We start from the raw sequence: 23,231 nt of genomic DNA, 5'->3' as shown, positions 1-23,231 counted from the left end.
GATCCCACGCACCCAATGCAAAGCTTCTTCAAGCTGCTGCCGTCAGGGAGGAGACTGCGGAGTCTCCAGGCCAGGACCAGCAGACTGAAGGACAGCTTCATCCATCAGGCTGTCAGGAAGCTAAACTCCCTCCCGATTCTGCCCCCTCTCCCCTCTTCTCCACCACGGTCTCACTGAACTCTGTCACACACACACACACACTCACTCTCTGACGCACTCACTGGCCTGCTCCAGTCACTTTGTGGAGCATTGGACTGCTTAAGCATTGGACCTCATAAGCCTTTGTTGTTACACTATCTCTTACCGTACACTACTAAATCCCCATTTGCACTATTTGCCTATTTTGCACCACTATGCCTTCTTACTTGAATATTGTATATGTATATTGCATAGCTTTTTTTGTTATACGTAAAATTGTATTGTATTTATTTAAATTTATTTAAATTTTTACTTTTTAATTATTTTATTTGCATTTTTCTAATCACTAGGGTTTGAGAGTAACGCAATTTCTATTCTGTGTATGTCCTGTACATGTGGCAGAATTGACAAATAAAGTTGACTTGACTTGACTTGACTTGACTTATAACGATGTCAGGAGTTAATGCTAACTAGGCTGCCATTAGGGGCTAACTCTAATTAGGTGAATAATTATTAGCAGCTAATGCTATTATTGTTTTCCCTTTTAACAATGTGAGCAGCTAATGCTAATTTGATGTGAATTAGCATTATATTAGTGAGCAGTTAATGCTAAGTAGGCTGCCATTATTAACTAATGCTACTTTGACGTGAATTAGCATTATGTGCTAATACTAATACTGTTTTCCCTTACTTTTTAACAATGTGAGCGGCTAATTCTAAGTACGCTCTTGTAAATAGGTAATTCTAATTTAGTGTGAATTAGCATTATTCAATAATGCTAATACTGTTTTCTCTTACTTATTAAAAATGATAGTAGCTAATACTAATACTCTTTCCCGTTGGGTAACAACGATGTGAGGAGTTAATGCTAAGTAGGCTGCTTTTAGAGGCTTATTCTAATTAGGGCTGAATAACTATTAGTAGCTAATGCTAATATTGTTTTCTCTTTCCTTATAACAATATGAGCAGCTAATGCTAATTTGATGTGAATTAGCATTATATTAGTGAGGAGTTAATGCTAAGTAGGCTACCATTAGCAGCTAAAGCTAATTTGAGGTGAATAAGCATTAGTAGCTTATGCTAATACCCTTTTCTCTTGTTTTATAATGATGTGAGACGTTAATGCTAAATAGGCTTCCATGAGTGACTCCTTTCCCTTGCATTATAAAGATGTGAAGAGTTTATGCTAAGTAAGCTGCCATTAGCAGCTAATGCTAATACTGTTTTCCCTTTCTTTATACAACTTGAGCAGTTATTGCTAAGTAGGCCACTTTTCTCTGCTAAAGATTTCTGTGACCATGATAGAAACTCTGATAAGCTAATGCTGCTAAGCTAATGCTGTTTATGGGCCCTGTTAGAATCAATATTTCATTCTCATTCTGTTGTTTGAGAACAATAACAGAAAAATGTGCACTTCAGAGCAAATTTATTGTGAATTCAGCTGTGAATGTACAGTTTGTCATTATTTAAGCTTCCATTTCCAAATGTTAGCTGACACTTTATTAGGTACACTGGCATCTATATCAGGTACACCTGTGACCTAAATGTTCCTGCAAACAGACTCCTTGGAGACCCCTACATAAATATCCATGAACTATCCAGCTAGACTAGTGTGTCTGTCCCTGAAAAGATTCCTGCATGTGTGATTGTTCATGTGTCATCTGCAGGAAACAAACAGGAAGTGAGTGAAAGACACGGGAAATGTTTCCAGCTCTTCCTCCTCTATCAGATTTTCTCTCCATACCTGAGAGTGTCCAGTCTCCAGCCTGGATCCTTCAGTCCAGCCGACAGCAGCTTCATTCCTGAGGGACCTGGATGATTGTAGCTCAGGTCCAGCTCTCTCAGATGGGAGGGGTTGGAGCTCAGAGCGGAGGCCAGAGAAGTACAGCCTTCCTCTGTGATCAGACAGCCTGACAGACTGCAGACACACAAAACAACAATCTATCTGTCAACAGTTGTTTTCTCTTTGTCACAGTAACATCTATCCATCCATTGTAACTTTATTTATAAGTGACAATACCCAACAGACAACAACAGTCATCTGAAGCTGTTTAACAGTGTAAGGTGACCGCCTCCACTGTGAGCAGCACCTGGTGATGGTGGGAAGAAGAACTCCCTTTGACACAAAGATCCTCCCAGTGAAAACAGGTTCCAGGAGGAGCATCTACCATGACTGGTTGCAGGGTGAGGGGAAAGAGAAGAGATGAGCTCAGAGAGACAAGAACAAAACAGAGAGACAAAAGTTAAGGACATGCAGTAGTGACATATAAAAGCATCAGGAGTGAAAAGAGGGGAGAAGAAAGCAGAGCATCATGGGAAGTCCACCAACAGCCCGAGCCTATAGCAGCATAACTAAGGGATGGTTCAGGGTCACCTGATCCAGCTCGAACTATAAGCTTTATCAAAAAGGAAAGTTTGAAGCTGATCTTCAAAGTAGAGAGGGTGTCTGTCTCCTGAACTCAAACTGGGAGCTGCTGCCACACCCAGTCCAACATAGCCAGGCTTTCTTTGCTGCTTTGACAAAACCTCAAATCCCAGTCAGAGATGATGAGCATCATCACAGTGATGATCATTTCTCTGTAACCCAGGCTTTCTGCTTCAGGATCTGTGCACGCTCACAGAACAAGGAGACCTTTAAACATCATTTCACTAAATGGATGGACTGAGCTCAGCCTACAGATGAACTGGTGCCAGAGATCATAAAGAACATCAAACAGTCAAATTCAACACTTTTAATGGAAATATGAGATTAATGCTGCAGACAATCATGAAGCTGCTGAATTCATGAACATCAAGAATGCAGCGAGTGGTAAAATAAAGATTTGACCTCAGTGTGCTCAGTGTTCCTGTCTATTCCTAACATATTCCTAACATGATAGCTGCACTTTAGAGCTCTAAAACTGGAACTGACACATGTTTAAACTCTACATGTTACTCAGTGCATTCAGTTCTGACACTCGCCCACAGTCCAACAAAGGAAACATGGAGATCACATCAGTTTGTCACCAAAGTCTAATTATTAGGGCAACTTAACCTGTTATAATCTCGTTAACTCATTAACTGATTAACGTCAGCAATTATTTTAATCACAGTTTTTAAAATCATGATTATTGTGAAAGTGCTCACTGGCTCTGAATATAACAGCCATGGGTCACAGGAGGGATGTTGATCAGTGCTGGCTTGAAATGGGCGTCATTATGCGTCTCAGCCAATGGGAGCATTGAGGGTGGGCCTAATACTACTGCAGCGCTCACATGACCCAGGACAGAAAGAAAGGGGCGGGGACAGAAACATGGAGACAGGTACAGATCTTTGACATGTTCATTTTAAACTGTTCCAGGAGGCAGTGTTGATACAACTAAAGTTATCTGTTGTTGAAGAAGTCGGTCTGAGGAACGTTCTTAGGATCAACAAATGACGGCATGTATGAGCCTCAAGACGCAGCATCACAAGAAGAACACATGAGCTGTAGAAAAAGGAGAGACTACGAAAGCCACGGCGTTACAACGTGAACATGCTTGATCAGAGTGTGATTGTGAACAGGAGGAAGACTCAGCTGAGAACAGTGTGGTGGATACAGAGCAGAGCCCACCATCAGTACAGAGGCCTGTCCATTAGAGTGCTGCTCCAACATGCAGCACATGTACTTGGCCACAGCTGCAACATCTGTACCTGTGAAAGCTTCTTCTCTGTTGCTGCTCATATTGTGCAGAAGAAGAGAGTTTCTTTATCATCAGAAAATGTCAATGAGCTTGTGAGTCTTAGCAGCTGGCTCGGTGCAGAGGAGGAAGAACATGTCAGTCAGAGGAAGATAAATGCAGTTCATGTTGTCAACTCAACCTGGACTGTTGAAAGAGTTTTTCTTTGTCTGGTTTCTGACTGAGATTCTCCAAAGGAAATCCAGCACAAACACACACTTCACACACTCAAAGTCCTGCACAGTAAATGAGCTGATGAGCGTTTGTGCTGCTGCCTGATAACAGAACAATAGTTCTGCTGCTTCCTGTTCTGCAAACACACATTTATAAATGTTCACTTGCTGTTGATCAAAGGTATGTTGGTGGCTCTGGACGCTGAGGGAACTTTGTAAAAAACTAGATCAAATGTTAACGTCCTGGCAGAGGCAAAGAACTTTGATTTGATATTTGATTAGATTCATGTTTCAGCTCAGACTGACAGAAATATTTGAACTGCTGCTGTGTTAAAGGGAACACTGCTGTTAGAAAGCACCTGATCTGTTTCTGCACACTGAATGTTGCACTTCTCATACTGCAGTACTATTAAAATAAGTACACAATACACTACTTTTGAACTCATGATTGAATGTTGCTGTAACAAAGCCATTAATGTGATTCAAAGTGTTCATGGTTTCCCAGCACAACAAATGATTGCACAAGTGTGACTGATCCACTTTCTAATGTGTGTGTAGCCCACACTGTGTGTCACTGTGTCACAGGTGAGTCTGTGTGTCCAGGTTCTATGAGGACAACAGGATATAGTGACTGAGTCCAGCAGCTTAAAGTCTGACTCCATCCTCCATTTAAATAACTCACAGCAACAACTGAATAGCTTTGCCTTTGTGTAGCTGACACTTCATTTTAATGTCCTTCTATTCTGGTTCATCTGGTCTCAGTTTCTATAAGCACACAGGTTTCATCAGGACTCTATGACCTCAGTAATCTTTGCTGGGCCTTAATGCTCTGAACAAAGCTGCACATCACAAGACTAAATAGAAATGAATCAGTCTTTCATTCTCACTGCTGTTTGACTTCAGCTCTCAATGTCCCATCATAACCCATGGAAAGAATTACTGTCCATCCAGGCTGCTGAACATGAAGCTGATGAAGGTGGAGTATTGTGAGGGCTGATGGAGATGATGATGAGAATCCAGGAGCAGTGGGTGGATGGCAGCATCAGCATGAAGGACCAGTGTGAGAACACATCATCATCCACAAAGGAAACCAGTCTGAGTGTCTGACGCTCTTGTTAGAAAGACGCAGTCCCAGCAGTTAGCTTGTCTGCTAGTTAGCTGAGAGCTAGCTCACTTGTACATTGAATACCAAACTGTGTAAACCAGGGGTGTCAAACATATGGCCCGTGGGCCAAATCCAGCCCTTGACATAATTTCATATGTCAAATATTGATGAATTTTCAGGCTTGCTGATAATCAATGTGAGCACGGCTGAGGTTTTATTCTGATGAGCAAACCATGTGGCCAAACACTTTAAGAGACAGACTGGGATCATACCATTATGTGAAAGAAGACATGTCCCATAGACAGCAAGGGTAGTGGTAGAGACCAGTACACAGAGAAATGGGAGCTGTACTGAAATGCAAGCGTGTCAGGAAAGAGTGAAAAGGCAAAATGAGCAGCATCTGGCTGCATTTCAGTGATATTGGAGACCACAAAGCTGAGTGCAACATTTATACAGGAGATATACAGGAGACGCTGAGAGCAGAACTGATAAAATTAGGAGCTGGCTAAAGTGAGACCCATTTTTATTTCCACCCATTTTCCACTGTGGAGGACAAAAGGTTTCAAACTGGTCCAGGTCTTAAACCTCACGTGTTCTTCCTAATAGCAGTAAATGGATAGAAATAAGGCTTTTATGAAAACACTGAATAAAACTTGCTGCCTTTAAAAAGACTAAATGTACAGTTCAGTATTGAATACTACATAAAATAAACTATATATAAAGTGTGTCTGAATGGCAGAGATGCAGAAATATGTGCATGTAGCACAGAGCCACGGCTCAGTGTCTGAATGAGTCTCACAGACCTGAATGTGCTGTTGAAGCCATTTATAATTATAACGTAATTCTTTACTCGTTTGATCTGCTCCTTACCACAAGCCACCAGACGTAGAAGGTTTTGGACTTTTAACTATATTTTCTCAAGTTTTACAACTTTTCTTACTGTTAAAAACCTCGTTATGGCCATTCATGCTGTACAAAGTAATTAGACATGTGTGGTATCTACAGAAACGTCAGAATCTCAGCTAAAAGTTCACAAAACCATCTCAACAACCACCAAACAGCTGAAACAGCAGGTGAACAGATCACACAAAAAAGATGTAAACACAAATCCCCCTGATCATCTGTTTTTTAAACATGAAGTGTAGTTTTGGACGTTCATTTACTGCTGGTTCAGTGAATTTTGGTTGGACAGTGATGAAACCTGCAGCCTCAGAATCTGTGAGAAGTCTGCTTTCAGCTCGCAACAGCATTGTTGTGTTGTGTGGATTCTCCTCTGCAAACTCATCACTGTTTCACCATCATGTTTCTACTTAGACAATAACAAAGGAAGCAGTTCCCAGGAACTACTTCCTGTCTTGTTAACATAAGAGTATGTTGCCCTTCAAAACACCTCCACTTCTCCTCTTATTAGAGGACTGCCTTATTATTAATCTGCTAATTCTGTCAGTTGATGAAAGAAAAATGCTTGATCTCACCTGAGAGTTTCCAGTGTACAGTGTGGACTCTTCAGTCCTTCAGACAGAAGCTTCACGCCTGAATCCTTCAGGTTGATGTTACTCAGGTCCAGCTGTCTCAGATTAGAGGTCTGAGAGCTGAGACCTGAGGCCAGAGCTTCACAGCTTCTCTCTGACAGGTCACAGTGACTCAGTCTGAAAAATAACAGATAAACAATTACAAAAATAAAACACTTCTGTTGAAGTGTAATGAGATACTATTATATTTAGCAATATTTCATCTTGTTTTGTCAGGAAACTGAGCACTGATGCAGAGCAACATGTGGAGAGAATCAGAGGAGAAGAAGTGAAGAGAGAACAGCAGTAAAACAACACTGAATTGTTCAGTGTGCTTTTGATATCAACAGAATGTGTCAAACTTCTTTATTTTGTATTTGTTTTAGTAGAATTGATGATTATCACTTAGATAACAACCACAGGCCAGGTCTAAATTGCACTTTGGTGACAGTTACACCCAGAAATATTTCAGAAACGTGGACAATTTGTGCTCCATTGTATTCAGTATTGAACAAACTGAGTACCGATGACCACTTAATATTTTTGATATTTTATTTGAGTTGTTCCACCTGATCTGTGTTAACTAGAATAAACATTTAAAAGCTAAAGCTATGATCACATATGTACTTACAGAGCTTTGTTGGAGGCTTTGACCACTGGCAGCAGCCTCAGAAGAGCCTCCTCTGAAGCAGAGTATTTCTTCAGGTCAAACACATCCAGATCTTCTTCTGATGACAGTAAGATGAAGACCAGAGCTGACCACTGAGCAGAAGACAGTTTATCTGTGGAGAGACTTCCTGATCTCAGGGACTGTTGGATCTCCTCCACTAGAGAACGATCATTCAGTTCATTCAGACAGTGGAACAGATTGATGCTTTTCTCTGCAGACAGATTCTCACTGAGCTTCTCCTTGATGTACTGAACTGTTTTCTTATTGGTCTGTGAGTTACTTCCTGTCTGTGTCAGCAGACCTCGTAGGAGAGTCTGATTGGTCTGCAGTGAAAGACCCAGGAGGAAGCGGAGGAACAAGTCCAGGTGTCCATTTGGACTCTGTAAGGCCTTGTTCACAGCACTCTGGTAGAAGTGTTTCTTTGCAGATTCTCCTGTTTCAGACTTCTTGGATGTTGTTTGTTGTTGTTCCAGCAGATTGAGTCCAGAGTTGATGAAGGTCAGATGGACATGAAGAGCAGCCAGAAACTCCTGAACACTCAGATGGATGAAGCAGAACACCTTGTCCTGGTACAGTCCTCTCTCCTCTTTAAAGATCTGTGTGAACACTCCTGAGTACACTGAGGCTGCTCTGATATCGATGCCACACTCTGTCAGGTCTGATTCATAGAAGATCAGGTTTCCTTTCTGCAGCTGATCAAAAGCCAGTTTTCCCAGAGACTCCATCATCTTCCTGCTCTCTGGACTCCAGTGAGGATCTGTCTCAGCTCCTCCATCATACTTGACCTTCTTCACTTTGGCCTGAACCACCAGGAAGTGGATGTACATCTCAGTCAGGGTCTTGGGCAGCTGTCCTCCCTCTCTGGTTTCCAGCACATCCTCCAGAACTGTAGCAGTGATCCAGCAGAAGACTGGGATGTGACACATGATGTGGAGGCTTCGTGATGTCTTGATGTGGGAGATGATCCTGCTGGCCTGCTCCTCATCTCTGAATCTCTTCCTGAAGTACTCCTCCTTCTGTGGGTCAGTGAACCCTCTGACCTCTGTCACCATGCCAACACAGTCAGGAGGGATCTGATTGGCTGCTGCAGGTCGTGTGGTTATCCAGAGGCGAGCAGAGGGAAGCAGTTTCCCCCTGATGAGGTTTATCAGCAGCACATCCACTGAGGTGGACTTTCTAGGGTCAGTTAGGATTGTAGTTTTGTGGAAGTCCAGAGGAAGTCGACACTCATCCAGACCATCAAAGATGAACACAACCTGGAAGTCTTCAAAGCTGCAGATTCCTGCTTCTTTGGTTTCAGTAAAGAAGTGATGAACAAGTCCCACCAAGCTGAACTTTTCCTCTTTCAGCACATTCAGCTCTCTGAAAGTGAATGGAAATATGAACTGGATGTCCTGGTTGGCTTTGTCTTCAGCCCAGTCCAGGCTGTATTTCTGTGTTAAGACTGTTTTCCCAATGCCAGCCACTCCCTTTGTCAGCACTGTTCTGATTGGTTCATCTCTTTCAGGTGAGGCTTTAAAGATGTCTTCTTGTCTGATGGTTGTTTCTGGTCTGTCTGGTTTCCTGGATGCTGTTTCAATCTGTCTGACCTCATGTTCATCATTGACCTCTGCAGTCCCTCCCTCTGTGATGTAGAGCTCTGTGTAGATCTGATTCAGGAGGGTTGGGTTTCCTGCTTTAGCGATGCCCTCAAACACACACTGGAACTTCTTCTTCAGGGTGGATTTAAGGTTACGGTGACAAACTGCAGCTGGAAGTTCTGAATGAGAAGAAAAATAAACACTCAATTCCAAAAAGAACTAATCTTTAAAATATGTTGCTCCATCTTCCATCTCTGGAAAATGTTCATTTATCCAGCAGCTTAAATCTTTAGATAAATCCTCTTACTGCTCTGCAGACGGTCAGCCAGCTCCTCCTGCTTCATTCTCCTCAGGAAGTCCACTGTGATCTTCACACATGCCTCTCTGCTGCTGCTCCTCTGACTCTCTAAGCATTCTGGGTAACCTGGACTCAGAACCTTCTGGATCTTCTTCAGCTCGTTCTTCACAAAAGTGATGATGTTGTCCTCCAGCAGCTGGAACAGAATATTTATGAATGAGCCAATCAGACTGAAATCATGGAGCCAAACATCAGATCCATGTTGGACACACTGACAATCCACTGGTCTACAAAGAGCAGCATGGAGATGACTGTGAACAGGACAGATGTAACAGTAGTTGTTGTACATGTACAGACCATAAATATGGAGTCCAGCTGTGTTTGATGCTGCTGGGCAGACTGACCACTGGGAACCTCTGAGCTCTGCTGGTCCACTCTGTGGAGGAACCATGAAGGATTAGATCAACACAGGATAAAGATCCAGGAGTTTCTGCTCAAATAACTTCATCTGAATCAAGTCTGTCAAGTTTTAAACTCTCAGATTGTGAACATATCAGTAATTTTCAGTCTGTTTTCATGGACGTCCTTTCAGTGGTGATGTCAGGGATGATTTTGAAGAAGCTCATCAAACTGAACCATCAGCAGATCACTGCTCCAAAACCAGAACATGATCCGAGTCTCCCTCCACCACCAGAACACCAGCTTTACTAACGTGGTAGATCAGTGTAGTACAGATCAATAACTGATGAGTCATTTGATCAAAATCACTGAGTGCTTCACGTCTGACCCTCTGATGCTTCTGTAGACATTTTGCATATTTAATGAATGTCTGACAGTTTTACATTCATTCTATGAACACAGTGGAAATGTTGTGTTATAGTCTCCATGTTGTTTCCAGCATCATAAATTCTTAAGTTCAGAAAATTAGATTCTTTCTTCACAGCTGAAAAACAACAACATTTATTCTCTATTGAAATCTGCATCGTCCACTCCAAAGGTCACAATCTGAAGGTAACATCTGGTTTTGTTCCCTGTGGTTAACTCTGAGCATCAGTATGGTGGGATTTATCCACTACATCCACACCACTGTGGTTCAGTGTTGTCCTGATGGAGTAACAGCAGCCAGTATGATCCAGGCTTTAGCTGCTGGGTCTCTGTGTGACCTCTCAGACTGTTTAACAGATCAGACACAAAGAGAATCAGAGCAGCTCTGTTCTTTAAAGACAAACATGAACCCACTCAGGTCACACTTTCCCCACAGATATGAGCATCACTGTCCTCAAACAGCAAATGACCAAGTCGAACATTTGGATCTTTTCTCTTTCATTCTTTTCTTTTTAATGAATCTTTGTAACAATCTGAGGATGTTTCAGGTCATATTTATCCAGGAAACACAAACATGTAAAGGAGTCATCACAGCTCTCTGACCTCGTTGCTCCAGGTTCACCACTGAAGAGTGGAGGGACACCTTTGGACCGGTCACTCCTCACAGACGGACAGCTGGACCCTGCAGACTGTGACCTCTGACCTCTGCAGACACAAACATGATTGAAGCAGCTGTGATCACACAGACTGCAGATAATGCAGCTGTTTCCTGTCAGTAACATCCTCTTAGATTAGAGTTCAGCTTTTTACAGGAAAACTGGACAAAACTGATTTTTGTTACAAACTCATTTTCATTTCCTCTCAGCTCACAAACACAGTCAGACAATCAACCAGAGTCAACACTGATTATAATGTCAGTGCAGAATTATTTCTGTTACTCAGTGAGTTCAGCTCTCTGACCTCGTTGCTCCAGGTTCACCACTGAAGGCTGGAGGATTTAGAGGTTTGGACCGGTCACTCCTCACAGACGGACAGCTGGACCCTGCAGACTCTGCTCTGTCCTCCTCTTCCTCCATCATCATCTTCAGTCAGTCTGAGAGGTAAACCACAAACACTCAGTGAGTTCACATTAACAGGAGGAACTGAGTTACAGTCGCTGACCTCTGACCTGTCATGTGACCATGAAACCAGGTCAATATGTCTGTAGGTTCAGTCATCCAGGTCATGTGATCTAAGGAGCTTGGAGAGAAAAGAGACGTCTTTAAGTTTCTGGAAGACGTTTCATCAGAGAAGCTTCTTCAGCTCTAAAACCAAACGGTGGAGAGTCCCAGATATTTAAACCTGAGAGGGAAAGAAAGCATGTCGCTGACCCACCACTGATGTTATTTCAAGGAGGAAACTGAGAGCCTTTGCACCAGGAGCACAAACATCAGCTCCAGCAATGATCCACTGATGTGTTTTTATTCCATGTATGAATGTTGTTATTGACAGAGATGACGTTTGTGTGTCAGTGATGCAGTGACTGTTGTTGTTACCTGTACAGGCTGGTTAGACTCTATGAAACAGATCATACAGATCTCTGCATGTTAGAAGAGACTATTAAAGGTCATGAATGAGACAAAGGCAGGGAGGCGTCCTTTACAGCTAAACAGCAGAGTGAGAGAACAGCCAGCACCTCTACATTTATCACATTATACAGCACATGTATGATACTGACAGGGATGAGAAGAATTTAGTGATTCTGATCCCATCATTGATATTACTTATTGATTCTCAGTAGCTCTGCTCTGACAGTCACCACCATCACTGAGCAGCATATCAAAGACATTTGTGCACATTAACTGCATGTTGTGGCTCAAATGTTTGTGCATGTTGGAGGCATTTCCTCTTTGTTGTGATCAGTGTTGGTCATTACTCAAAACAGTCATTATTACACATATTACACAGAACACTTTAATTAAAAGTAATGGAGTACGTTACTTCATTACTCCTCATAACATTACTTTGATGTTAAAATGAACAAATGAGCATGTAACAACATAAAGCTGAGGTACAGCCCCACACACCAACACAGATCCTGATGAGGTCACGTGATGTTTCTCTGAGTGTTTATGAACACAAATCAAAGATGAAACAGCACAAAGACACTTCAAAGTGATTCTACTGTAGAAACATGAACAGGTAGAAACCTGCAGCCTGACTGCTCATCACTTTGTTACCTGTTCAAGTTCAGCAGCAGCAGCTCACTTTATCACGGTGCTGGTCTGGGGTCAGTGTTTACTCAGCTTTAACCTCACTCTGGGTTCTTGGCTAGCTTAGTGTTAGCTTAGTGTTAGCTTAGCTTTAGCTTAGTGTTAGCATGCTGTGTGCTAGCTCAGCGTCAGAGCTCTGCAGGTGTCTCGTGTGTAAACATTAATCACAGTGACAGTAAAGGAGGTAAAGGGCTGTGACGTCATCACGTACGCTGCGTCCTCTGTGGGCTCTGACTGAACTCAAAGTACAAACTACAAGTACACAAACACGAACGTAGCTCAGAGTGGCGGACACACTCGGCCTCGTTGGTCCAGCTGTGAGTCCGTTACCGTGAACTATGGAGCGGCAGATTTGTGCTGAACTAAGCTGCACACAGCTGATGTTAGCCAGGAAACATTACACACTGACTTTAATGGAGAGACCGGAAATACAAACACACACAGTTTGTTGTGTGAAGAAATCAAACACGAGCTGAACAAACAGTAAAGTTCCTAAAGACAAACTGTTAAAGGAGGAAACAAAGCAAACTTACAGTTTCTTCACACCAACAACAAGCTCCACTCCACACCTGGACACTAAACACGGACACACAGGTGAGCTGCTTCCTGGAAGGAGGCGGGGCTCCACCTGAAACTCAGCACAGGTGGGAGGGGCTCAGCTCTGTGTGTGCTGATGTGTTAACTTTAAAAATATGCCATCTGACTGCTCAGACTGAGTCAGAGTAAAGTTCACATGCTGACGTGTGGAGACATGAAACCTTGTTGTAGCTGCAGGTGTGAACACACTGATCCCAGATCAGCTCTGCTGTATTTGTAACATGAACATTTCTGCTGCAAAGCTTCAAATGTTCAGCATGTTTCTCTGTTTCCAGTCTATAGATCCAGTCACACTTTCTACCTTCACCTGTGCAGTAAAGACTGAGAGCAGAGCTGAAAGCAAGCGTCCAATCAGTGAGCAGCATCAACACCTGAGCTTCATTCAGACTCTGTTATTGAAGATGTTGTTGGTACAAAGTTCATCTGCTGCTCACATGAATCCATGAAAGATTTATTTCACTGAATGTTTCTTCAAAGCTCATTTCAACCTGTTGAAGTCATGAATGAAAGTGCAGACTGAGAGTGGATCACATGATGTTTGAGGTGTGTCATGTGACATGTTCAGTATTGTCACACATGTCTAGATTGTCCCTGATATCATAACTGCTCAAACACTGATGATTATATTTGAAGAATTATTCCTGATGGCAGCAAAGTTTGAATGGAGCTCTCTGTCTGTGCTGATTTGTCGCCCTCTGGAGGTCAAAGCACAAACTGCATGATGTCACTGTAACCACCACAGAGACAGGAAGTGTTTTTATGACTGAAACACTGAAATGATGCTAACGGCTGTCGTTAGGCTCACTGACAGCAGTGCTGATGTGTTCATGTCAAACACTGGCTCAGGTCAGACTCCTTCATCCTTCTCCAGCGTGAGGCCGCCCTCAGACCCACAGGAGCTCTGACCTTTGACCTCCTGACCCTAACCATTTTAGTCTTGTTGCATCTTTAAATGCAAATCCATCCAAACTGTAGCCGAGCAAAAGAAGCTGGAAGCTGTTCTATGAATGATGTTCATCCCAGAGTTTCTGTTAAACGCTGCTGCTGTGCTACATTTGTCATTTCCTGCTTTCACTACCATCCATGTCAAAGTGCTGAACTCATCTGATCACTTTAATGCAGTAAAGCAGGAGCTGTAAGTCTGACATTTATTTACTGTCATTACAAACACACACATCTGGATTAGCATTCAGACAAAGGGCTGAAAAAAAATCAGCATTTGATTATTATTATTATATATCCTGTCTATCTGTCAGTGCTGAAAGCAGACGTCACTGATCACATGACTCTGAGGGATGTTTCCAGCACTTTGCTGAATCTGAGCCATGAAGATTTAAGGCTCAGCTCTGAAGGCAAAGCAGGTCTGAGCCTGTGTTAGCAAGCTGTACCTAATAAAGTGGCAGCAAGGACTCAGTCAGTAATGATCAGAGCCAGCAGGGGGCAGCACAGAGAGGTGAGGAGCTGTCAGAGAAGCAGGCTCACATCAGACTGGCCATATTCCATCATCTATACCTGAAATAATCATCAAACACACGCAGAGCAGAAACATGTGGAAACATCTGGAGCTCAGTCTCAGTTTGATCCCTCAGAGGTTTACCTCAGTCCTGCTCCTCTACTTCCTGTTTACAGCGCACATCATGCTGTGTACTGAGGGTCATGTGGTCAAATTGCTCGCTCTCTGTTACTCTGACAGAGAGCGAGCACAGTTATCCTAATGTGTGACATCACTTCTAACCACAGAGCATTCAGCTTTCACAGCAGCCAACATCCTGTCACACTGAGCATGTGCAAACACAGCAGCCAACATCCTGTCACACTGAGCATGTGCAAACACAGCAGCCAACATCCTGTCAAACTGAGCATGTGCAAGCACAGCAGCCACCATCCTGTCACACTGAGCATGTGCAAACACAGCAGCCACCATCCTGTCACACTGAGCATGTGCAAACACAGCAGCCAACATCCTGTCACACTGAGCATGTGCAAACACAGCAGCCAACATCCTGTCACACTGAGCATGTGCAAACACAGCAGCCAACATCCTGTCACACTGAGCATGTGCAAACACAGCAGCCAACATCCTGTCACACTGAGCATGTGCAAACACAGCAGCCAACATCCTGTCACACTGAGCATGTGCAAACAGAGCAGCCAACATCCTGTCAAACTGAGCATGTGCAAGCACAGCAGCCAACATCCTGTCACACTGAGCATGTGCAAACACAGCAGCCAACATCCTGTCACACTGAGCATGTGCAAACACAGCAGCCAACATCCTGTCACACTGAGCATGTGCAAACACAGCAGCCAACATCCTTTAATGATAGAACAAAATTCAGACATCAAAGTTTCTCACATTACAGAATCAGATGAACAGACATGAAGGGATATTTGTGGTTTTATGCACAGAGTCAGAATCAGACTCAGAGGTGTTCCTCGTGATGTTTGGTGATGGAAACAGTCTCATCGACGTTTCCATCACCAAACTAGAGAAACTAGTAGCTGCACGCAGCAGAGTTTAGCACAGCTGATCTCTGTGACACATCAACAGGAACAACATGTTGTTAAACAGGACTGTATAAAGACTCAGAGTCTGACTCACACCTGAACAATGAGGCTGTGCAGCATCGTCCTGTCACACCTGCTAAACCACTCGTATCAGTTTGAGCCCGAACAGTAACACGGTCACATGACCGACGAGGCCAACGCGCCCAGACGAACGTCTTCCTCGTGGAACTAACTTGTTCCTGTTATCAGATTTGTGAGCAGCAGCTGAAACTACCACATGAATAAATGTTCTTCAAACTGTTTGATTCCAGCCAATCAATAATCTATAATCATGAGGATTCAAACACAAGAGCGGAACGTGTGGTTACATTGTAACCTTGGTTCTCTGAGTGAGAGACTCTCTCCCCTCTGTCACATATGGAACAGAGGGGAGAGAGAGTGTCGGTGTGATGGAGGACATCAGGTCCAAACATCACAGAAACAAACAAACTGTTAAAGGAGGAAACAAAGCAAACTTACAGTTTCTTCACACAGAGACACCAACAACAAGCTCCACTGTCCCACTCTGATCCTGTCTCCTCCTCTTTTATTCTTGCTCTGAGCTCTTTTTGGGTGTGTGTTTCTGTCTCCACCCACAGGAATGCATTGATACACTGTTGATAACGACTCGAGAGCAGACGTGTGACAGAAAACAGAAAAATAACCTAAACACCTAAATAACGTAAAATAATCAGAATATTTATTAATATGTTTAATTTCTCTTTAAAAACTTTTCTGCTCCTCAAATCCTTTGTTTAAGTTCAATCTAAGGAAAGAAAAGCGTCTTCTTTAAGTTTCTCAAAGAAGTCCACGATCTGTAGGCTCATGGAGACACTGTGTGCTCACAGCTAAAGGCTGCAGTCAGCTGTGTCAGAGCGTCCAATGATCCTTTAATAAACACTCAGAGCTCCATGTTGATGAAGCTGTCATGTGTGAGCTTGTGAGGCTCCTTTAAACTGGCTCTGCTCTGTCAGATGCTCACCTCTTCTTCACTGTCTCATCAATCTGCTGCACTCTTCATCTCCTCCTCTCTCTCTCTGCTGTCCTGTTTAAAAAAACAAACAAATCAGCGTTAGCCAATCAAACTCTGTGCAGATGCTGCAGCTACAGCTGATATGTCATTCAGCTGTTCATCAATCAGCTTCTGCTGCTGTTTATTCTGCTCTTACTCTGAACACGTGCAGATCTAGGAAGATTTTCTTGGGGTGTCAAAATCAAAGCGTTTGTTTTTTCAAACACATGTGCAGGTGTTACACATGGTTTTCATAAAGTAGCAGCCAGTTGAGGAGGATGACTCTGAGGATGATGAGGTAACTTTTACAAACATGAGAAACCTCATAGATGGGAGCCAGGAATCATAAAACTAAAATCAGTTGGCGTTATCATCACACCTAACGCGTTATTTACGAACACATTAGTCCCAACACTGATTGTTACAGGATACAGCAGCAGGGAAAAGTTCTGGACTGTCACGATTGGTCAGAATTAGCCCAACAAAATATAACCAATTTTACCTTTTTCTAAAGACAGAAAACACATCTAGTCCTTTTTTCTTTTACATATATTTTTTTAATTAATCAACAATAAAGCTCAACGCTACACCAGCTTCTAGCTTTGATTGACACAAAACTTAAAAATCAGCCTAATTCTGAGGAGTCACTGCATGACACTCACAGTCTTTGTCATTGTTGATTCTTAGCTCACAAACAGTTCTTATAAGGACTAACTAGTGCTGACAGTTTAGCTCTTCATAAAGTTACAGGAGGATAAAATAAACATGAGATCGTTGAAATAATCCTGTCTGATCACACGTGTGGACAATAAACGCTGTAACAGAAAATGAACAGTAATGTAACGACACTCATCTCTCACGTCTGCACTAAACTAAAACGTCACTACTTCCACATCTAGTTTGTTTTAATGGAGGCGGAGTCTCCCTGCCCAGTGTGCGCTCAGGATAATTAACTTGTCACAACACAGGAAGTGAGCGCATGAAAATCAGAAAATCAGGTCTTGAAACGCACTGAGGGAAATGAAGTGAAAGATCTTCGTTTTAACTGACAGGTTTCAAAGACACTCAGAGACCTGCAACAACATGAAAACACATCACTGTAACACTCAAAACTGCAATCATATGAAATCATAACTGAAGGACTGTGATGATGTTGTGTTATGGAGCGTCTGCTGAGTCCAACCTCTAAGAATTACGAGTCTGGACTTTAATGATTAATGATTCAAAATTCAGACATCAAAGTTTCTCACGTTACAGAATCAGATGAACAGACATGAAGGGATATTTGTGGTTTTATGCACAGAGTCAGAATCAGACTCAGAGGTGTTCCTCGTGATGTTTGGTGATGGAAACAGTCTCATCGACGTTTCCATCACCAAACTAGAGAAACTAGTAGCTGCACGCAGCAGAGTTTAGCACAGCTGATCTCTGTGACACATCAACAGGAACAACATGTTGTTAAACAGGACTGTATAAAGACTCAGAGTCTGACTCACACCTGAACAATGAGGCTGTGCAGCATCGTCCTGTCACACCTGCTAAACCACTCGTATCAGTTTGAGCCCGAACAGTAACACGGTCACATGACCGACGAGGCCAACGCGCCCAGACGAACGTCTTCCTCGTGGAACTAACTTGTTCCTGTTATCAGATTTGTGAGCAGCAGCTGAAACTGCCACACGAATAAATGTTCTTCAAACTGTTTGATTCCAGCCAATCAATAATCTATAATCATGAGGATTCAAACACAAGAGCGGAACGTGTGGTTACATTGTAACCTTGGTTCTCTGAGTGAGAGACTCTCTCCCCTCTGTCACATATGGAACAGAGGGGAGAGAGAGTGTCGGTGTGATGGAGGACATCAGGTCCAAACATCACAGAAACAAACAAACTGTTAAAGGAGGAAACAAAGCAAACTTACAGTTTCTTCACACAGAGACACCAACAACAAGCTCCACTGTCCCACTCTGATCCTGTCTCCTCCTCTTTTATTCTTGCTCTGAGCTCTTTTTGGGTGTGTGTTTCTGTCTCCACCCACAGGAATGCATTGATACACTGTTGATAACGACACGAGAGCAGACGTGTGACAGAAAACAGAAAAATAACCTAAACACCTAAATAACGTAAAATAAACAGAATATTTATTAATATGTTTAATTTCTCTTTAAAAACTTTTCTGCTCCTCAAATCCTTTGTTTAAGTTCAATCTAAGGAAAGAAAAGCGTCTTCTTTAAGTTTCTCAAAGAAGTCCACGATCTGTAGGCTCATGGAAATTCATTTTCTTGTTTTTTTGAGCAGAAACACCAGAGTCTAGAGCAGGAAAACGATCCCAGCAGGACGTCTCTGTTGGGGAAATATCCCAGTTATTCCCCTGAGCCTGGTTAGTGAACTGAGTCAGAGCTGTTCATCGATCCTACAGGTGCTAACATACAAACACGATCAGCAGCTTCTCTCATATGGAGAACACACTTCAACATCTGCAGCAAATCCTGTGTTTTATGTTGATGTGACCAACATCTTGTGTTGAGTCTTTGAAGATGAGGAGCCAAACACAGACAGTGGATCCAGAAGGACTGTTTATTCAGGGCTTTAATACGACTGAACTGATGCTTCACATCCTGTTTAGAGACGATCGACCAACACAGGCTCAGTCCTCACTCATCACACGGACTTCAGTCACACTGGGATCAACAGAGGAGACTGTTCACCATCACAGTTCAGCAACAATAATCAGAGCTTTTCTCTCTTGGTGAGGATCACATGTTCTGACACACAAAATATCTTCTGCTTTAACTCGTCTCTCTTTTTTAGTTTGGTTGTCGTGTTTTTTACTCTTTGTTCCTGTCAGTGTCAAATATGAGAGCAAACTGTTTTATGCAGGAGCCAAACCAACACCAAGCTGACCAAGAGAACCTATAACACCACCAGAATTTATTATCCAGACTTTACTGACAGATTTATGTGCAAGTAAAGCTGTTTTTTTAATTACGTTCACTGCTTTCAGCCAAGGAAGCATTCGTTCTTAAAAGTTCACGAAACGAGTAAATCCAGTTCAGCAGAGTTCCAGTTTGTAGCACAGCTGATCTCAGCTGATCAACAGTAACAACAGTAGGGGTGGGCCATAGAAACGATATACGATAGAAATGATATAAATTTGGCCAACGATAGAGATTGTGACTATACCGCATGTTGATGATGTCATCAAGCTGCGCCTGTTTTGGTCGAAAGCATCGCAGCAGCTACAACAATTATCATCTGCAATTATGGCGGGCGACAGTCATAACAAAGAGATGAAGCACTATTGAAATATGGCGAAAGCCAAAAAGTTGGCTTCATCCTCCAGCTTCACTGTGCTAATGTTATGCTAACATAGCTGTGTCGCTAGCAATCATGTAGCACAACATTATATACCAGGTAGTCCAACTTCAGTAACCCTACAAACGCCACTGCTGTTTAGTCTTCATTTATGTTGGAAGTGATAGCAGAGCTGTACGTTTGAATTAGTTTCAAAAATCTCTCAGTCAGAATATGCTATGAAATGTTTAGGTGGAAACTAGCGAGCTAACTTCCTGTTAACTTCTAACTCCGTTAAATTGAATAAATTCTGTTTTCATGGATGCCTGGATGTAGGGCTGCTCGATTATGGCAAAAATGATAATCACGGTTATTTTCATTGAAATTGAGATCTCGATTATTTGACAATATTTATTTAACAATAACAATGTGTTGAATAATGACTTTAAAGGTTGTCAAAAAATAATATTAAATAGTGTGCAAATACTGATAACAGTGCAAATGTTTGCAATGTAAAAAATAAATGAAAAATGTAAACATCTATGTTTAGTGAACTTTGCAGTGTTGCTCTGTGGTGCAGCTATGACACCGTAGCAAAGTTTACACACAGTCTACTTGATCCACGTCTGACTGAACCCATGTTTCCAAACCACTGAAGTTTTTTTACCTCTTTTCAACCAACAGCAGTCACTCTCCTCTCCAAATAACTTCTGTTTAGCTTTCCAAGCTTCCCTCGGGTCCTCTTAATCAGCGGTCCCCAACCCCCGGGCCTCGGACCGGTCCCGGTCGGTGAGTCGTTTGGTACCGGGCCGCGAGAGTTGAGGCTCAGGTGTGAAATGTATAGTTTTCAGGGTTTTTATCGGTTTTCCACGTTATTTTGTTATCGTTTTTATCGTTGACTTGGTTTTCCTGGGTCTTTTCACGTGTGTTATGAATAAATCTTTTTTTCGGTACCGGCACTAGTTTTATTTTGTTGTATTTATCCGCGACACCTTAAAGGCCGGTCCGTGAAAATATTGTCCGGCATAAACTGGTCCGTGGCGCAAAAAAGGTTGGAGGCCGCTGCTCTTAATTGTTGTGACACGTGTTCGAAATGCAGAGAGGTGCGCTCGATTTGCCACACGGAGCAGCGCGAGAGTAAAGCACGAGGGAGGGGCTAATAATCGGCTCAGTCATTTTTAATGATCGTTGAAAGCCCAGATCGTAATCGAGATTAAAATTCGATTAATTGAGCAGCCCTACCTGGATGTTAAACTTAATTGTTACACCTGGTAAAGCAGCAACGCTGATGATTTAATTAAAGATGAAAGAATTTAGACCATTTTTAACTCTTTGTGTTCGTTTGACTTTGGTACCTGAAGCTGTCGGAGTTTTGGACCCAGATTACTCCGTGAAGCTCCTCCCTACGGCAGCCGTAATGCTCTGACGATCCATCAAGCAGTGCTGCTTACCAAAGTTGTACTAAAACATTTTTAACAGATTTCTGCAGCCAAAATCGGTTCGAGGTCAGTAAGCACAACCAGAATTCATACATAAGGCACACTCTCGATTTTTGAGGAAATTAAAGGATTTTAAGTGTGGAAAATATGTTATACAGAAGAATATATCGTGATATGGATTTGAGGCCATATCGCCCAGCCCTAAACAACAGGTTATTAAACACATCAGTTTGATCCACAGATCAGATCATACATCAGGTTTACTTCATGTAAAATAAACGTCTCACTCTATGAGCTCCATCAGTCTGTGTACCTCCTCATTGTCATTTCTGAGCAGAGTTTACCTGCACACTTCCTCATGTCTGACAGTGTCACAGTGTGTGTGTGTGCCAACATTAACCAGCTTATCATCAGCTGCTTGTGCTTCATGAATAACTCAGACTGACAGAGTGATGAACAGAGCACAGAGGGAGGCTCTGCTCTGGTCCATCAAGCAGGATTCACATAGTAACATGTTTTTCCTTTGAACACTTCATTGTGTTTAACTTGAAACAGATTAAAAAGTGTTCGATTGTGCACTTCACACAGTCCTGAGTCACAGAGGCTTAAATGTGTTTGATTCTGAGAGGCTTTACTCCTGCATCAACATCAAGTATATGTAGGATTTAAACCGCAGTGAAAACATCCTTAAATATTGATGGTGTGTGAGAGAGTCTGTATTTACTTCTGATTATCTCTGTTTGCAGTGACCCTGAACTGAGCTGGAGCAGCTTCATGTTGTTTTGACGTCACTCAGTAAAACCTGAATGTCGGCTTCTGAAGAACAAACTGGTTTCATCTGTTTCCAGTTAAAGGGACGATCATTGTTCCACCAGTGATGTTGGATCCAAAGTTTCATTCAGATCGTTTTAAACTGTTTATCAAAGACAAATGTTTGAGTGCAGAGTTACTGACTGATAACCAGAGTGGATTCAGCCAATCATCAAATCATCTCATTGGTTTTATTTTATGTAAATACAAACGTCTCACTTCCTGATCTGCTCATAAAGTTCCTAAAGACAAACTGTTAAAGGAGGAAACAGAGCAAACTTACAGCTTCTTCACACACCAACAACAAGCTGCACAGCTGCACACTAAACACAGACACACAGGTGATTCCTGGAAGGAGGCGGGGCTTCACCTGAAGCAGGACAGGTGGAGACTTGATAGGAATTTTCCCCGTACAGGGAGGAGGCTGATCTTCAGATGAGTTCCTGTTAAATCTGACGAAACAAAGTTAAAAGTGGACTCAGTCTTGTCTGATTTCACTCTGTTTTTCACTGAGCAGGTTTAAGTTTTATTAATGAAAATCAGCAGAGCTTGGTACTGATGGAAGACCCTCCTCTAATCATTGTCATTCAGAGTGATCCAACCTGTTTGTGAATGCAGCTCACAGACTCTCCACATTTCCACACGACTTAAATGGTAAATGGCCTGCATTTGTATAGCGCTTTACTCTACATTCAGTCATCCACCCATTCACACACACATTCACACACTGGCAATGGCAGCTATATTGTAGCCACGGCTGCCCTGGGGCGCACTGACAGAGGCCAGGCTGCCGGACACTGGCGCCACCGGGCGAGTCCCTTCATGCATCGTTGACCAACGTGGACGTGGTGGAGTAACAGTTGTGGAGAATGCAACAGCTGAGGTTTGAGAAAAGGAGCTAATAGCTAAGGTCAGCGGCTCTCCTACTTCCTCATAAGGAAACTTCTCAGGTGGATGTCTTTCTCTGTCAGAGCGCCTCCACCTTACTGGCTGTGGTGCAGTGAGATCTGAGTCAGTCTTGGTAGGAGTCAAGTCAGGTTCATCAATCACAACATGGTCTGAAGACCAAGCACCTGAGTGAACATAGTCAACACGACTTGTGCCAAAGACTTCAGGTGTGTCAGGTTGGTGGGTTTGCCAACCAGGTAAGGACATTTCTGGTATAACAGTGTCAGAGAAGTTCTGACGTGCACTGTTGGGCTTCCTGTTAGACTCTCTTGGTAAACCTCAGAGCCTGACGTCTACAAACCAACTGTCCTTTGACATTTTTAGATGTGGGGTC

General features: G+C 42.7%; 1 protein-coding gene and 3 long non-coding RNA genes across 5 annotated transcripts in view; 1 reads left to right on the top strand and 3 right to left on the bottom strand.

Annotated features, from left to right (window-relative positions):
• The window catches only part of LOC145422772 (protein NLRC3-like), a 31,290-nt gene extending 21,308 nt beyond the window's left edge, over nt 1-9,982 (bottom strand). The window contains exons 1-4 of the mRNA XM_080294545.1: nt 9,961-9,982; nt 7,257-9,054; nt 6,590-6,763; nt 1,883-2,056 (exon numbers count right to left, since the gene is read on the bottom strand). Coding sequence (XP_080150671.1) covers nt 1,883-2,056; nt 6,590-6,763; nt 7,257-9,054; nt 9,961-9,982 — 2,168 coding nt within the window. The remainder of the gene's footprint in view (nt 1-1,882; nt 2,057-6,589; nt 6,764-7,256; nt 9,055-9,960) is intronic.
• Nucleotides 9,983-10,487: 505 nt separating this feature from the next.
• On the bottom strand, nt 10,488-12,948 carry LOC145419297 (uncharacterized). 2 transcript variants are annotated; one of them, XR_013905028.1, is made up of 3 exons: nt 12,784-12,948; nt 10,959-11,091; nt 10,488-10,703 (listed from the first exon to the last, which is right to left on the bottom strand). It is a non-coding gene; the product is annotated as an uncharacterized LOC145419297 (long non-coding RNA). The 2 variants fall into 2 exon arrangements; XR_013905027.1 differs by having other exon boundaries at nt 10,488-11,091; nt 12,784-12,938.
• A 2,698-nt stretch (nt 12,949-15,646) lies between these two features.
• On the bottom strand, nt 15,647-18,462 carry LOC145424036 (uncharacterized). Its single transcript, XR_013904994.1, has 3 exons — nt 18,328-18,462; nt 16,377-16,439; nt 15,647-16,008 (listed from the first exon to the last, which is right to left on the bottom strand). It is a non-coding gene; the product is annotated as an uncharacterized LOC145424036 (long non-coding RNA).
• Nucleotides 18,429-22,070, top strand: LOC145424099 (uncharacterized). Its single transcript, XR_013905059.1, has 2 exons — nt 18,429-19,155; nt 21,886-22,070. It is a non-coding gene; the product is annotated as an uncharacterized LOC145424099 (long non-coding RNA).
• The last annotated feature ends 1,161 nt before the right edge of the window (nt 22,071-23,231 follow it).

This window comes from Astatotilapia calliptera, chromosome 3 (assembly GCF_964374335.1).
Source record: "Astatotilapia calliptera chromosome 3, fAstCal68.1, whole genome shotgun sequence".
Classification (NCBI taxonomy): Eukaryota; Metazoa; Chordata; class Actinopteri; order Cichliformes; family Cichlidae; genus Astatotilapia; species Astatotilapia calliptera.
This window is presented reverse-complemented; position numbering and strand designations above follow the sequence as displayed.